At 43.4% G+C, this 15,159-nt stretch overlaps 1 protein-coding gene across 3 annotated transcripts in view; it reads right to left on the reverse strand.

Moving 5' to 3' along the window:
- AOAH (acyloxyacyl hydrolase) overlaps nucleotides 1-15,159 on the reverse strand; it is a 161,616-nt gene that overhangs the window by 79,109 nt on the left and 67,348 nt on the right. For all 3 annotated transcript variants that reach the window (XM_044246374.1, XM_044246375.1, XM_044246373.1), the window contains 5 exons: nucleotides 13,771-13,831; nucleotides 12,638-12,708; nucleotides 11,754-11,802; nucleotides 10,521-10,569; nucleotides 8,713-8,807 (listed from right to left, as the gene is read on the reverse strand). In XM_044246374.1, coding sequence (XP_044102309.1) covers nucleotides 8,713-8,807; nucleotides 10,521-10,569; nucleotides 11,754-11,802; nucleotides 12,638-12,708; nucleotides 13,771-13,831 — 325 coding nt within the window. The remainder of the gene's footprint in view (nucleotides 1-8,712; nucleotides 8,808-10,520; nucleotides 10,570-11,753; nucleotides 11,803-12,637; nucleotides 12,709-13,770; nucleotides 13,832-15,159) is intronic.

Consider the following 15,159-nt stretch of genomic DNA (forward strand, 5'->3'; position numbering starts at 1 on the left):
GGTGCCACACTGCTTAACGAGAGGACGGCAAGAAGGGGAGAGAAGAGGCCGTGGCAGGAAAGATACCCCAGGCCGTGGAGTCTGTTTCAAAGGTGCAGTCGGGATGGGGCGATGTATTTGCGGCAGCGTTTTCTGCTTTATAGGGAGACAGAGGCCAAGAAATGTTGAGTAGTCTCATAAACGGCAGAATGGCCTATGATGAAACAATGATTCACTGATTTTCTTCAGCACTCCCTGCACTTTCCAGACGATATGATGTATGACTTGGCGCAGCAAATGCAGAGCACCAGACACGCTGGGGCCGTCCTGACGGGTCTTTGTTGGCCATACCTACTCCCACTGGCAGACCCCAAGGGAGGCCACCACAGCTTGGGGGTTACTACGGTTCCTGCATGAAACCAGAGTTTGTGGAGGGATTGCCAGGTGGGGTCACGGGACGGTGGATATTCTCTGGTGTCAAAGCAAAATAGCAAAATTCTGTAGCAAAAATGCTACAGAATCCAAATTCAGAACCCCTGTCTCCCAAATCCCTCAGAGAAAGATCCAGAGGCTTCATTTTTAAAGGTGATTCCTGTTTGTTTGCCCTCTTCTGGTCATTTTGGGAAGGCTTCCTCAAAGGTAGTTCACAAGGGAATCTGGAATCTGACATTTGGTGAAGAGAAGCCTTTACGGAACTCCAGAGATGAGACAGGTCCCAGTGTAGAAGGACATAAAGGGATGAGGCTCTAATTGGCTAAAACCATGCAGACAGCCAACCAGGCCTCCCATTCCACTGATGGCCTCTGGTCTCTAAGCCCATGCCTCTACTCTCTGTTCTGCACAACGGGCTTGGACTTTGCAAACTACACTTCCCAGGCTCTTCTGCATCCCCCAGCCAATGGGAGGCACAGGTGGGAGAGGGGCATATGGGAGAGGAACTATTTTGTGGTTTCCAGCTGAGGTCAGCAACCTCCAGCAGCCTTCAGCCTCCAACCTCCCGCTTCCTTTGCTACTTCCCACTCATCTCCACATCCCAAGGTGGTCCCAGTAGCGGCTGGTCTGTGTGCCCCTGGCAGTCAGTATAGGATCTGCCAAGGTTCAAGCATCGGCCACACCCCTTGCTCTAGCTTCTGAGAAACCCCCATCTTCCTTTTTGTTCACTAGCCTAGCGTCAGCAATGATTAATTTCTTCAGAAATTCCCTTGTAGTTCTAATACCGATGTAATCAGTTGCTTGTATTAAATCCAACATTGTGTAGCCAATCTCCTGTATTAAATCCCCTCGTTGGAATGCTTTTATTCTCCTGATTGGGCCCTGCTAACTGCTGAGTCTGACACTGACTAGAAACCCAGACTAAAAGGGGTTCCACCTACTGAATTAGCCAAAAGGTTGGAGGTTCTCTTCCTTTGTGGTGACATTACTAAAAGGCTCTCAAATAGTAGAACCCAGGGGCAGAGTGAGCGTTTTCATGGACACTCTCTTTGGGAATCTCACATATCCCAGTGTGCTCTGGGAATCTTGGGTTGAGAGGTTAGTCCACCATGTACTGATGGTTTCCCATTTTGCCCTAAGATATTCTATCTTAGAGTACCTCTTTTTTGGCATTTCTCGATTTAAATAATTTTGGAAACCACACTGTGGTACTCCATAACCACATCTTTCTTTTGTAAATCCTCCAAGTTTAGACACTGGAGGCAGCAGGAAAACTCTGTGACAGTGGTTCTCAAAATATGGTCTGGGGAACCCTGGGAATCTTTGGGACTCTCACAGAGAGTTTATAGATCACTATATTCCTCATACTTCTAAAACTTGATTTGCCTTTTTCATTTGCCTTTTTATTTCACCCATGAGGGTACAATGTAGTTTTCAAGAGGCTACATGAATGCATATGAAAACAGATTGAAGAGGGAAGCAGGTATGGGGATCTGGCTGTCTTTAGCCAGATATCAAAGAGATTCACAATAATGGAAAAGAAAACTACCCTTCCAGCTTGTTTTTTGTTTGTTTTGGAAAATAAAGTTATAGGTCATAAAAATGTTACTTATATTGATTGTTTCTTATTGTTATTGCCAAATGAATTAATGAATAATTCACAGCGGAGGCTTCCGACCACAGGTGGTGCTGGGTGAATGGAGAAGAGGTATAATCAGATGTGATTCTTCTGGCTGGGCTGATGTCCAAAGCTGGCTCTCTCTAATGGGGGCTCTGAGAGGCCCTGTTGGGAACACGTGACTAACTTTGCAGGTGCAGTCAGTGCATTCTCTTCAGCCCCTCTAGTCTTTTAGTATTCGTGCTTCAGTCCCTGGTCAACTGGTTTATCCTCCATGGTGCAGTCATCTCCAGGCAATCTTCTCCAGGATTTGTGATGATTCAGGCTGTCTCTCCCTTCCTGGGGTCCTTGTCCTTGCCCCCAGGACACACATTCGTTCTTTCCTCAGTCACCACTCTTACATTATTCATGAGAGTGTTGGACACCAACCCCTTTGACCCCAGTCTCCGGAGATAGCTACCCAGGTCCGCTAGTGGTCGCCTACTCTGAGGCGGAAGCATGTCCACCCTTTCCCTGAGGGGAAAGCTGAGCCCCACTGCCATGCTGACACCAGCCATGCCCTGCCTCAACTCTTAGAGATTTGAGGCGGGTCTTCTGCTACAGGTAGCAGAAGTGATTTTTCACTCCCTTCTGGTGCATGTCCTGCTGAAGTCCTTCTGATATTTGACTGCGGAAGGTGGGAATTGTTGGCCCACATTGTCTTGGGGCCTCAGTTGAAACTTAGGTAGAAATAAATAGTCCATTTTAAAACATCCTCTTGCAAAATCTTCCCAAATTTCTGATGAGATAGCTATCATTACTTATATATAGTTTAGGTGAAGAAATTAAGCTCAGGGAGGATTAGTATGTGGCTAAGCTAGGATTTGAACCCAGGTCTTCTTAAAAGTCCAAGATTATTTTATAGAGAGATGATTTAGGGGCTGGAAACTCCTCTGGGCAAGGCTCTTGGCTCAAGGTGTCAGTTTCCTACATGGCTGTCATGCTATCAGTTGGGTGGCCATACATCCCAGTTTGTCTGGGCCAGTCTAATTAATGCCTATTATCCTCACATAATTACCAGTGGTGATCTCCCTTCCCTCAGGTTTGGATAATGAACTGTAAGTTCACTATAACTACTGGGAGTTAGGGGTATGATGCAGAAGAGCCAGAGGCATCCGAAGTTTCTTAGGGGGACAGACTCTTCCAGTAGAGTCTCCAAAAGCTGGTTCGACCCTGCAGGGAAGACCTGCATAAGGGGGGTGCAGTCGATACAGCAGCCTCTTCTGATGTGTGGATGCCCTCACGGCCCCAGGGTAAGCCGGTCAGGCGGGACATCTCCCTCCGGGAGGCTGATCTCTTGAGGAATTGGCTGTAAAGTCCACAGGGTGGGAAGTGTATGGGAAAAATACATGTCCACTGTGCATTCTAGATAACTGCTGAGTTTGCCCATTTCTTTTCTTCCTCACTATACTCTTCCAGGTTAGGGCACTTTCACTAGAAAGAACCTAGCTGGTCTACTTTCCTGTCTCCCCCAACCCCTCACCAGTCCAATCCAACTTGCCACTGGAATCAGGGTGATATTTCTAAAATTCAAATATGAATGCTGCTATTTCTCAGTTTAAAACCCCTTGACAGCTACCTACTGCCTTCAGGATAAACTCTGAATTCCTTAATGTGGCCTCAAGGACCCCTGAGATCTGTCTCCTATGCACCTTTCCAGACTCTTCTCATACCTTCTGCACTTCATATTCTATTATCATCAATGCAGCCACACTAGACTTCTTCTCAGAATGCTGAACCCTCTTACTTCTGTGAGCCTTTGTGTGCTCTTTCTGCTCCTGGGACACTCCTTCCTGTGAGGACCAGACTGCCCCAACTCCTTCTTTCCTTGAGTTCGGGGCATGCGTATGCATTGCAGCAGCTATGGAATCTGGTCTTCATTTGCCCATAAGACTTGAAGCCTTCTGAAGGCCTGGTTCTTTCCATGCCCTTTACTTCTGTGTCATTCGCTTCTATCACAGGACTTGGTATACAGTTGGTCCCAGGTTAGTACTTGGCAACATTTTGTTTACTTGCCACAAGTATTAAAGCCAAACAATCAGAACATGAGACATCAGAGCTCAACATATGCCATGGATGTCTGCCAGGCATTGTAGTTATATATATATGCTGACTCCCTGGCAAAAGAAGAGATTCTATAGATAATACGTTTGAAAGATTAGTTTTTTTTTTTTTAAAGGAGTATGATCCATAGTAGTCCAGAAATGAATCAGCTTAATATCCAGTCGTGGCCAGATGGTTTAGTAGATTATGGCTTGTATACTGAAAAAGATGCTAGAGAACACTGACAAATATAATGAATACAAAGACTAAGTAGCAATGTGGAAAAATGATTATAATTAGTGCTAATTGAAAAAAAGGAGAATGGCCAATTGCATACTTGCTACTCTTATAACTACATAATGTGTGTGTGTGTGTGTGTGTATGCACAGTAGGAGTCGAGTTCTGGGAAAGAATGGAAAAATAATGAGAAAAGGTCAAGATGGTGGGGATTTTTTTTTTTAACTCTCAAAATTGGTTCTAGTACTGACTTCCTATATTCTTTTTTCCCACAATAAGAAGAATATTAAGAGAATATTTTAAAACTAATCTGATACTCCCAAATGTTAAAATGATTCTCCCCGGGTGGTAGGATTAAAGAGAATGTTAATGATTTCCTAATAATTTCTGTATTGCTTATTTTTCTCGATTGAATATTTAACATTTATAATTAGATAAAAACAATAATGCAAATATTTACTTTCTTCCCTCTCTCACTTTGAGCAGATATACTTGCTTCCCCACTGATCTTGGGCATGGTCGTGTGACTTGCTTGGGCCAATGTACTGATTGTGGACAAGACGTAGCAAACGTATTTGTGTGGGGCCCTTGTCCTCTTACACTTCCACAATTACCATGAAAAGAATACTTTCTGGATAGACTGCCCAACCAAGAAAATGGAGAGATACATGGTACAGACTTAGACCCAACCTTTAGCTTGGAATCAAGACCAACAGGGTTTAGCTGACCCCAGACAACCCACAGATGTGTGAGTGAGAAGAAATGGGGACTGTTTTAAGTCCCTAAGACGTGGGGTAGTTTGTACAGCATTATTTTGATAATAACTTAGTGATATACCTTCTTTTCAATGCTAACTTTCTAAGCAAAATATTTCGCTATTATCCTTGTCTCATCTTCCATCTTATAAATGGCACAACACAGAAGTGGCCCAGGCTTGGAGTGGCTGGATTGATCTGTAGCTTGGAGATGTATATTAACCCCTTTGAGAACACTAGAACATCAAAGGCTTGAAATAGGTGACAGAATGCCGCTAAATCTGTGGTGTTGTCCCTACCACCAACAGCATTATTAACATGTTGGTGAGATTCATGAACCCAATTACCATTATGCCCAGTTTGGCTTCCACATCAACTCTATGTTATTGCCCTTCTTGTGGCCATTTCTCAAGACTATAATTTACTGCCAAAAAATGACAGGGGAGTGGGGTGGGAAACACAGGTTTCCCTGGCTATCTAAACAGGGAGAGTTCTCAAGGTTTGAGTTAGGCCATTCTGCTTTTCTGAAAGACCTACATTAGCATGGTAATGGTTTTTGTTTTTGTTTTTTTAAGTGAACATCTTTAGATTTCTTTTGGTTGGGAATAAAGGGGGCTAATATAGGTCTTCTGTAAAAGCAAAGTGGCATAAAAAAAAATAAAAAAAAAACTTTCAGCAACCAGGGGACTCCTGTAACCCAACCCAAACCAACAATGCTGAGCTGCAGTATTTCACTTAATTTGTTGTTGCAAACAGCAGATGAAAAAATGTTAGAATTCAAATCCCAGTTGTCAGGACTTCAGACTGCTGGGCTAGCTTCTCAGTGAATCTTTCTCTTCCCTAGAGATTTCGCACACTATAGAATGAGCTGCTGGCTCTCGTGAGAGTTTCTGAGATGCCATTCTCTCCAGGAGAACCCTAAAGGGAGAGGCACCCTTCACCTCAGCCTCCAGAGGCCCAGATGTGGGATAAGAAGGACAAGCACAAGGACATGGACCAGCCTGGTTAGCTGCCACCACTGCACTGCATGAGCTGTGAGTCAATCTACTTTTTGTCTAGTTTGAACCCAACATAGAGTCCAAAGCATTTTCACAGCCCTTAGATCATGAAACACATGGCCTTGCCTGAGATTGTTCCTACCATCATTTACAGAGTTTCTGGGTAAGTGGCTTATTCAAGATGACAATGAAAGGAACTGAATCTTCCACCCGTTAGCTGTGTGACCTTAGGCAGTCTACCTAACCTCTCTGAGTATATGTGTGTACAGTGAAGCTATGTTGTGAAACACCTACCTTGGAGGGCTTTTACAAATACTAAGAAAAACAGCGCTTTGGTGTGTTTTTTAAGCTATTTGCTCAAAACGAAACAAAATGATACCCCAGGTCTTGGATTGCAATATTTGGTACCTACATAGTACAAATTCACTGAAGAAAAATGAAGAAAATGTTACCCTGTGTTCTACAATCCAGACATATCAGTGTTAATGTACTGATCCACAACCTTCCAATTATTTTCTTTGCTTGCACACACAGATGCACTTACATATTCACAAAACTGGTTCATACATTATTACTTCATAACCTATTTTTGCCCCCTAACAAGTTATTATTTGTATATTTCTTGCTAAGAAATATGTCTATGACATGTGTATTAGTGGTTGCATAACATTTCATTTTATGGGTATATTTTTGCATGTCTAATCCCTGTTTTTTATTTTTAATTTCTAATTTTTGCTCTTATAAGTAACTCTTTGATGAATACTCATGTACACAGATTCTTGAGAAAATGACTAATCAGTTTTAGAGGTAAACTTCCAGATGAAGAATTAATGATTAAAACCACCACCATTTTCATGTCACTTTATATATTTTGTCAAATTGCCTTTCAGAGAAGTTCAACCAACTTAAACACTCTTGGTGGTGAAAGAAAATGTCCATTTCACCATATCTTTGCTGAAAATAGGTCTTTTATCACTTCAAAGCTTTATCTGTTTGACAGATGATAAATGATATTCCATTGTTTTGTGTTTCTTTGATTACAATTAAAGATGAAACTATGTTTATATTTATTAGTTATGTTATTAAAACATTAAAAAAATTTATTATTGACATGCAGGAACTGTGTGCTATTAGGGGATTTAAATATTGCCTTGTATGTTATAAATATTTTTCTCATTTTTCATTTGTCTTTTAACCTTATGGATTTTTTTTACATTGTTTACATTTGATAATGTTATATACTGAAATCTAGTAATATTTGGAATAGTTGGAATAGTAATCTGGAATACTTCTTAAAATAATCTTTCTCAGGAGGGCATATGTCTGTTATGTTTTCTGAATCTCTGAAAATGGAGAATAAGTTTCTGGAAGAACAAACAATATTTTGGCAGCCTGAACAATTCTGACATGCAACCCTCAAAATCCTGTCGAGGCTATTCTACTATTTTCTAAAAGTTAGCATTGAGAGGTAAGTCTGATGCTAAAATGTTTTTTTCCTCCTAGTAAGTACCTTGGTGGTTTTTGTTGTTGTTGTTGGGCAGAATGATTGCAAGATTTTTCTTTATATTTGGAATTAAAAAAAAAAAAAGGAAGACATGGTAAATAGAGTCTATTTTACACTTGGGCCTGTGCTCACTGTGGGTGAGGATTCCCTCAACTCAGTAATTGAGTTATCTTTTATTGCTTATTTGGTCACCACTTCCTCTTTGCCTGATATGTTCTCTTTTCTGGTTTTCCTATTCAGTCTCCAGAACCCATCCCGAATGCCGGTTCTCTGAGTTCCAGAATTTCCCCAGCAGGAGGACTGGTTTGCTAATCTTGTTTTTTTGCATCATCAACTTGCTCGTCAGTGTTGTCACTGGATTTTTACATCGGATGATTATTGTTCTTTCTCCCCAAAGTAGTCTTTCCTGATGTCTGACTGCTCCTTTTTCATGGGTATAATCTCCTGTTGACCATTATTGAGAACCTGAATTTAATATTGTACAAAATGCCACTCTGTCTCCTACAGCAAGCTTTTTGCCTTTTCTTTTTTTTTTTTAAAGAGCATTCCTCTGTTGAGACCATGAGCATTTTTTTATACATCCAGATGTTTCCCTCCTTGCTCCCCTTTACAAAGGGAAGTCTATGTCTGTTCAGTTTTGGGACTTGGCACAGGTTCAGTTGGAGTGTTTAGATGTATGTTCAGTTTCTCTAGTTTGAGAAGAAGGGGTCAAGGAAGAATTTATAATTCCTGTAGTTGGATTTCTCCAGATTGGAGTTTCAGGGTTCTTGGAGAGGGAGAAGGGAACCACGGCCGAGGTGGCCATATGACCAGGGTTTCCCCATTGTGCCCAAGTCTCCTTTCCACCTGGCAGAGGCACTGGCCCCCTTCTCTAATGGACAGGACAGTTGCTGTGATGAGCCGGCTGTGACAATGCCCTCACATTTCTTATCACATTGTTTGAAATGAACCAAGCTGGAATGGCTGTGGCTGCGCCTTTTTACAACAGATTTTGCTGAGGAGGGAGATTTGCACCTGTTTGGAGTTGGCATCGCATTTAGATGGAGCAAGGGGGGACCAAACACAAAGGGTGGCACATCCGGGATGATTACTGCCAAAATTACTTACCAAAGACATCTGTGAAGCTGTGATCCATTCGGGAGAGATGTGAAAATGAGCCCCAGCTGAGTCTCCCAGCAGAATGATTCCCCTGGGCTGTGAACCTGGGAGGCACAATTTATTTGCATTATTTATGCACTCCAGTAGTTTGGAGCTTCTGGATTGGGTGGTCAGAAGGGTAGATACCCTGGTGTGTATCCCACACAGAGCCTCATAACAGTGACGCACTGCCGCTTTTCCAGCGTTGGGGAGCAAGGGGGATCGCATTTAGGAGTTGACTGAGATTTCTAGGCCACTGAAACTGCTAGCTAAGCTGTACAGATGCAGGTGTGCTTCCTAGCTCAGCATAAAACAAAACTGCTGTGCAACCTCATGAGTGAATGATGGATGAATCAAAGAATCCATACTTTATCTGAACTCAGAAATACACCCTGGGTTTTGGTTTTGGAAATGGCTCTCTTGAATTCTATTGTAATTCACTATAAGCATTAGTGATCTCATGGAGCAATTTGGACTTTTCAAAGTTGTTATGGTCTTTTAAAGCCCTTAATCCATATACACGAAAGCACTGGGTGGACAATTCTGGCTGATTAACGGGAGATGAACATAAAGGTCTCTGCAAAGCCCTGTCTGCAGGTTAGGAATCTCTTAATCTGCCTCTGAGGTCCATCTGCATGATTCGTCTACCCATGGGTGATGGATGTACTCTTTTTTTTTTCTTTTAAAGATTTTATTTATTTACTTGACAAACAGAGATCACAAATAGGCAGAGAGGCAGGCAGAGAGAAAGAGGAGGAAACAGGCTCCCTGCTGAGCAGAGAGCCTGATGCAGGGCTTGATTCCAGGACCCTGGGATCATGACCTGAGCCAAGGCTGAGGCTTAAACCCACTAAGCCACCCAGGCACCCCTGGATGTACTCTCCTAAATTCCTTAAGATCCTGAAAGAATCAACGTATCCCTCCCAAAGTCAGACAGAGGGGAGTCTCTTTCCCCTGGACAATCAGACTAAGTTGATTCAGGGCAAAGACTGTGTGGCATCTGCCCAGGACAACTCAGAGCCAAGCATAGCCCTTGGTGCATAATAGGGATAGGCATTCAGGAAATGTCCATCAAGTGGAGGAATGAATGAATGACTGGAATGCTTTTCAATGTTAGGGAAAAGCACTGCCCATATGTAAAAAGTGAGGCTAGCAGAGGGTCTTGCCTGAGACCCTTTGGGTATTACCAGGCACAAATTTTCAGTAGTATGTGGGTGATCATAGGTTTTTCCCAACAATACTGGCAGCTCAGATGTCTGTGGCATTTGGGCATTTAGAACACAGAGCTTTTGCTCAGATTTTTGGGAACTCCCCAATGGCTATAACTTGGAGGTGTCCCTCAAGTAACCCAGATATGAATCTTTAGCCCAGTTGCCTGCCACAGGGATTCTGTCAGCACAAACCTAGATGTCTGACCTTGTTGTGTATTGAGAAGGACATGGAAATGCCAGCACCTCTATTTGTTTTCATATTTGAGAGAAGCCCTAGGTTTCCATTACCTTGTGCTCTCTCCTGTTGCCTTTTCTGCCCTCATCATTCAAGTTTCCAATCGTTTCCAATCTCCACATAAAGGGGCAGTCAGAAAAATTAAGTTGTACTTTTTCTAGGTTCTGCCTCCATTTTCTACAAGTTTTTTCATGAAAATAAATGGACATCGATCAACTTGAAGCTCTAGCACCAGGCACTTCCTCCCTTGGGTGGCCTGTTGGCTTAAGTGTGACTCAGACTAGAAAAGAGTGTCCCTCTTGTGATAAGCACATTAACTCTACAATACATACCTTCACAGAACTTCTTCTCATATGGAACTCCATCTTTTGGATCAACACCCTTCAAAAGAGAAATGATGGGATTAGCAGTTTGTTTTTAAATGTATGAGACACATATACTGTGGCTTTCCCTAATGGCTTTAAAAGTACAAAGGCAAGTCAGTGGATAAAACCCATTAAAGTCTCCTGAGCCCTTACTTCAATAGGGACACTCTGTGTGAGCTGGGCTTTAGGGTTGGGGGCAGCAATAAGGAGAGATCCAGAGGGCCAACCATCTGGTCCAGAGGATGCCCCTCTGGCAGTGTCTGGAGGGCTGGCAGTGTCGCCGCAAGGGGGCGCTCTGGGCCCACTAAGTGACCGAGACACAAGGTCAGTGTGTGTCCCTCTGTCTCTGAGCTGGACCTCTCAGTGCGCTGATGTCTTCACTCCCTAAACATGGATGCTTCCAGAGCAGAGATTCTCAGCAGGGCTGGCTTCCCCCCACCTCTGCCCCAAGGGACATGTGGCAAAGTCTAGACATTTTTGGTGATGACAACAGGGGGAGGGGGAGCGCCTGGCATCTAGTGGGTGGAGGCCAGGGATGCCGCTGCACATCCTACAATTTTCAAGGGACCTGGATTTCCAAGACTCTGGGATTTTGTTGGGATTTATTCTATTGTTCTAATTAACTATTAGTAATTTGGTATTCTTTTTGTTCAGGAGGATCCTCAGTCATGTATTAGCTCGAGACCCCACAAAACGGGGGTCTGCTGCCGTTGTTGTCCTCAGAGAAGTATTTGGTTGGGCTTCCTCCTTTCTTCCCTCTCTCTTCCTAAAATCTTCAAATCTGCTGTTCATGGAGAGCTGGAACACCAGCATTAATTTCCACCCTGACTGACTAGCTTTGTGGAATAGAAAGAAAATGGCTGCCTTGACGCAGTGGCGCAGGAAGAGCTTTTCTCCAACAGCTATGTGGGTCATGTAAAACTTTGCTAACAGAATTCTTCCTTTAATTTCTCCTGACTCAGTGCAGAAAAAAGGGGTTGGATGTGGGTGACTTCAAGGGACTGTGACTGACAGACCCTCAACTCTCATTACATCCCCGCCATCCATCATGTGAGATCTGACTCTACAGCCCTCTTCCAGTTTGCAGAGAAAGGTTGCTTTCATCTGTCATCTTCTTCCATAGGACTGACTAAAGCAAATGGGCTTTTAAGGAGAGCGGAACGTCAGAGGATGGGACTGGGTTTGAATCTGGTTGCTTACCCAAATGCCATTACAGTTTGAATCCTCATGTATATCCCAGTTGTCTGGCCTAAGAAGAAAACAGCAACATTGGCCTTCAGCATATACTTCTCGCCCCGTGAATGTCAGCTGAATGAATGAGTGAACAAGTGCTGTTTGAAGGGTCAGTGATGGACAACAGGCTTGTCAAGGAGGCGTGCCACGCATGACTGTCAGTGGCACACAGAAACCTCCACTTGGCCTCTGCCAGTATCTCGGTTTGGGATATTTTCTGAGCATGGCGGACCAGCTTCAGTGGCCTCCATTCATGGACTGTGCTGGGGGATGGAGCCGATGGCAGAGTGAATGAGTCGGCAGCCCACTTTATTCAGATAGGTGAGGCATCACATGGCACTCTAGACTCCCAAACATCTGGTAAACAGAACACTGTGGCCCCACAGTCAAGAGGAAGGTCACGCGTCTACTTTCTGAAGTTCGAGATGTGGCCGGCTGAACATCAGCCCGGGACCGAAAGGCGACGCATGGTCCACTCACGGGAGCTCCTGCCTCACTCCTCAGTCCTGCGTGTGGACCTCAAGCAGGAGGCTGGACACAGCCCCCCACCCCCGGACCCTGTGGACTCGCATGTTCCTCCTACTAGACCAGAAGCTCCACGAAGGGAGGCCCTACTTCATTTCGTTAACCGCCCGACACCAGGCAGAGTGCCAGGCAATGAGCAGGTGCTCCAGGAAGGTTTCCTGGACAAATGGTGAGCGAATGCTGTTCTTTCTTCACTGAGCTTTACTTTGGTGAGGACACGGAGGTCCCTTCTCTAAGTTCAAATCCCCTAGGCTGGGGCTGGAATGACGCCTCCTGCCTCCTTTTTAGAAGGTAATTTCCCGAGTCAGTGACCATTGGAGACGAACCTTCTGCCCGGGTATGCCATCCTGTTGCTGTCATTGCAGTCTCTCCCTCGCCAGTGGTAGCCCCTCAGCGTCTGGAATTGAAGAACACACCCAAGAAGGGTTCATGTCCGCCCCTTGTTATCCACGAGGAAGGGCAGTCAAAGCTGTCCCAGGGGTACCAACATGTGTAATTCTTAATTCCAGTACAATCTAGGAACACTAGAGGTTACTAAGAAAATTAAGATTAATATGCTGAGACATGCTATGTGAGGGAAATGTAACAGAGTCCCAGCGCCAATGCCGAGTGGTAGTGTGTGTGTGTGTGTGTGTGTGTGTGTGAGAGTGTGTGCGTGCTGTTGGGTGTGTGCCTGTACGTGGGTGCACAACAGTGTATGCATGTGGGCACAGTGCATGCCTGCTGTACGCACATGTGCATGTGTTCTTCTGTGTGTGTTCGTGTGTGTTTGTGTGTGTGTGTATACACTTCCATGGACAGCACGACATCCAACTCTCTGAACGTCATTAGTTATCAATCTTCTTAGCCTCCAAAATAGTTGATTTATTTGGTCAAATGAGTAATCGTTGTACTGGATAATTTAAAAATCTCTAGCCGAGTTGGCTAACTTTGTGGATTTATTATATGATTGACCTGTCTTGATCCTTGATTTGAAAGACTTAAGAGTCACAATAATATCAAACAACATCTTCATTTCCCCCATTCCCAGGTAGACTATCTGAGATCCCACCAACTTGGCAGAGTTATACGTGCCAAGTTCGCTTGTTCGCTTTTGCAGAGAACATCCTGACATCCTTACTGCTCTAAATCAAACATGTGGATACACATAAACACAACACACACGCACTCTAAAAATAGGTTTAAGAATTTCCAAAATAATTCTCAGTACCTTTCAAGATAAATGAAACACCCAGCTGGGAATGGCATCAAGAAACAAAAAATAGCCCCGGCCTAAAGACCCACTCTGATGGTTTGTGTCCTATTAAGATGCCAAAAAGTCCATAAAAATCATGGGATCATATATTAACAAATTTTAATACATTCCAATGGAATTCAGTCTTGTCTTATTAAAGGTATGATATTTGTAGAAAATGACACAATATTTAGTGAACATCTGGTTACTCTTAACAATACTTACTGGGAAAACGCTGTGTTTGTCTGAATCTACATCTTTGAATGGCACAGAATTTTGTATCGTTCTAGAAAAAAAGAAAACAAAACAGCTGGTGAGCTAAGAAAAAAGAAACTGTTTATGGAAACAAACAGGGACATTTCAGATGCGCTGTGTTGAGTGTATGTGATAGAAGTCCATTCTAAAAATAAAATGAAGTGTCTCCATGGTATGGAAGAGTGCCAGCCCCACTTTGCCAATCTCTGCTCTCCACCTAATTAGAACTATTTTCTCTCTGATATTAATTTGGCCCATATGGGGAAGTGAAACAATTACATCAACATTTTAGAGAAGACAGGATATTGATGTTGAGATGCCCAGAGAGGAAGGAACTGCATTTTCGGTCCAATGAGCTCAGCACTATAGATTGAATTTGTGCCATTTTACACATTCTGTGATGGAAGTTTTTTCTTAAAATCTACTCTTTTAAACCACTACCTCAAAGAATCTTGAGGCATTGAGCTGGCAACGTTCACTCCCATTCATGAGCCTGGAAAACCAAAGACTTGGATCATTGATGACCAAGGAAATTCATGCTAAAGCCACACACCCCTCACCCGAGGGAGGCTCTCCCTCTGTGTCTTCACTACCAAACTTTTCCCAGCTCCTGCATGGCATGCACTGCTTTCCCTCTAGGAAAATCTCTTACGGGGTAGTAGGCTAGTGCCATCAGATGGCAGGGTGAGACTACTGGCAGAGCCTAGAATGTAGAGAGTAACATGAGCCTTTACAGAATTTATTAAATGGTCTTTCGAATCAAGAGCATTCCAGCAGTTGTAAGAGCCTCAGGGCAAATGGATTCAGCAAGAGCTAGCATGGAGCTTAACTGGTGTCTTGGAGTCTGTCTTACTAACTCGGGGATGGTGGACCCAGAGTCTAGGTCATAAGCTTCTCTGGAGATGGCCTCATGATCTTGTGAGGCCTTCTTGTGATCTCTGTGGGTCAAATAAATAAATAAATTCTTTAAAAAACAAAAAACTGTATGTAAATCTGATACTCATGTATCCTTATAGACGCCTGGTTGTAGGCTGAAACATACATTCATTCATTCCATAGGTATTTTTAGAATCCCTTCTGTGTGCCAGACACCACATTAAATATTAGGGATGAGTGTAAGATATATTTCCAATGTTAGAGGAGCTTCATGGGGGCAAACAACTCATCAGTAGGCAACTACAATGCTATGGAGAAAATGTTAAAAAGGGTTGGGCATCAAGAGCAAAAACATTTCTAATGCAATACAGGGAAGAAAGTAATCTTAAGTTTAAATTTAAAGGATGACAAAGCATTTTCAAGGCATGTAATTGGGTGAAGAATGTTCTAGTAGGAACAAAGAGTCATGGGAAGTCTCTTAAC

This window comes from Neovison vison, chromosome 4 (assembly GCF_020171115.1).
Source record: "Neovison vison isolate M4711 chromosome 4, ASM_NN_V1, whole genome shotgun sequence".
Lineage (NCBI taxonomy): Eukaryota > Metazoa > Chordata > Mammalia > Carnivora > Mustelidae > Neogale > Neogale vison.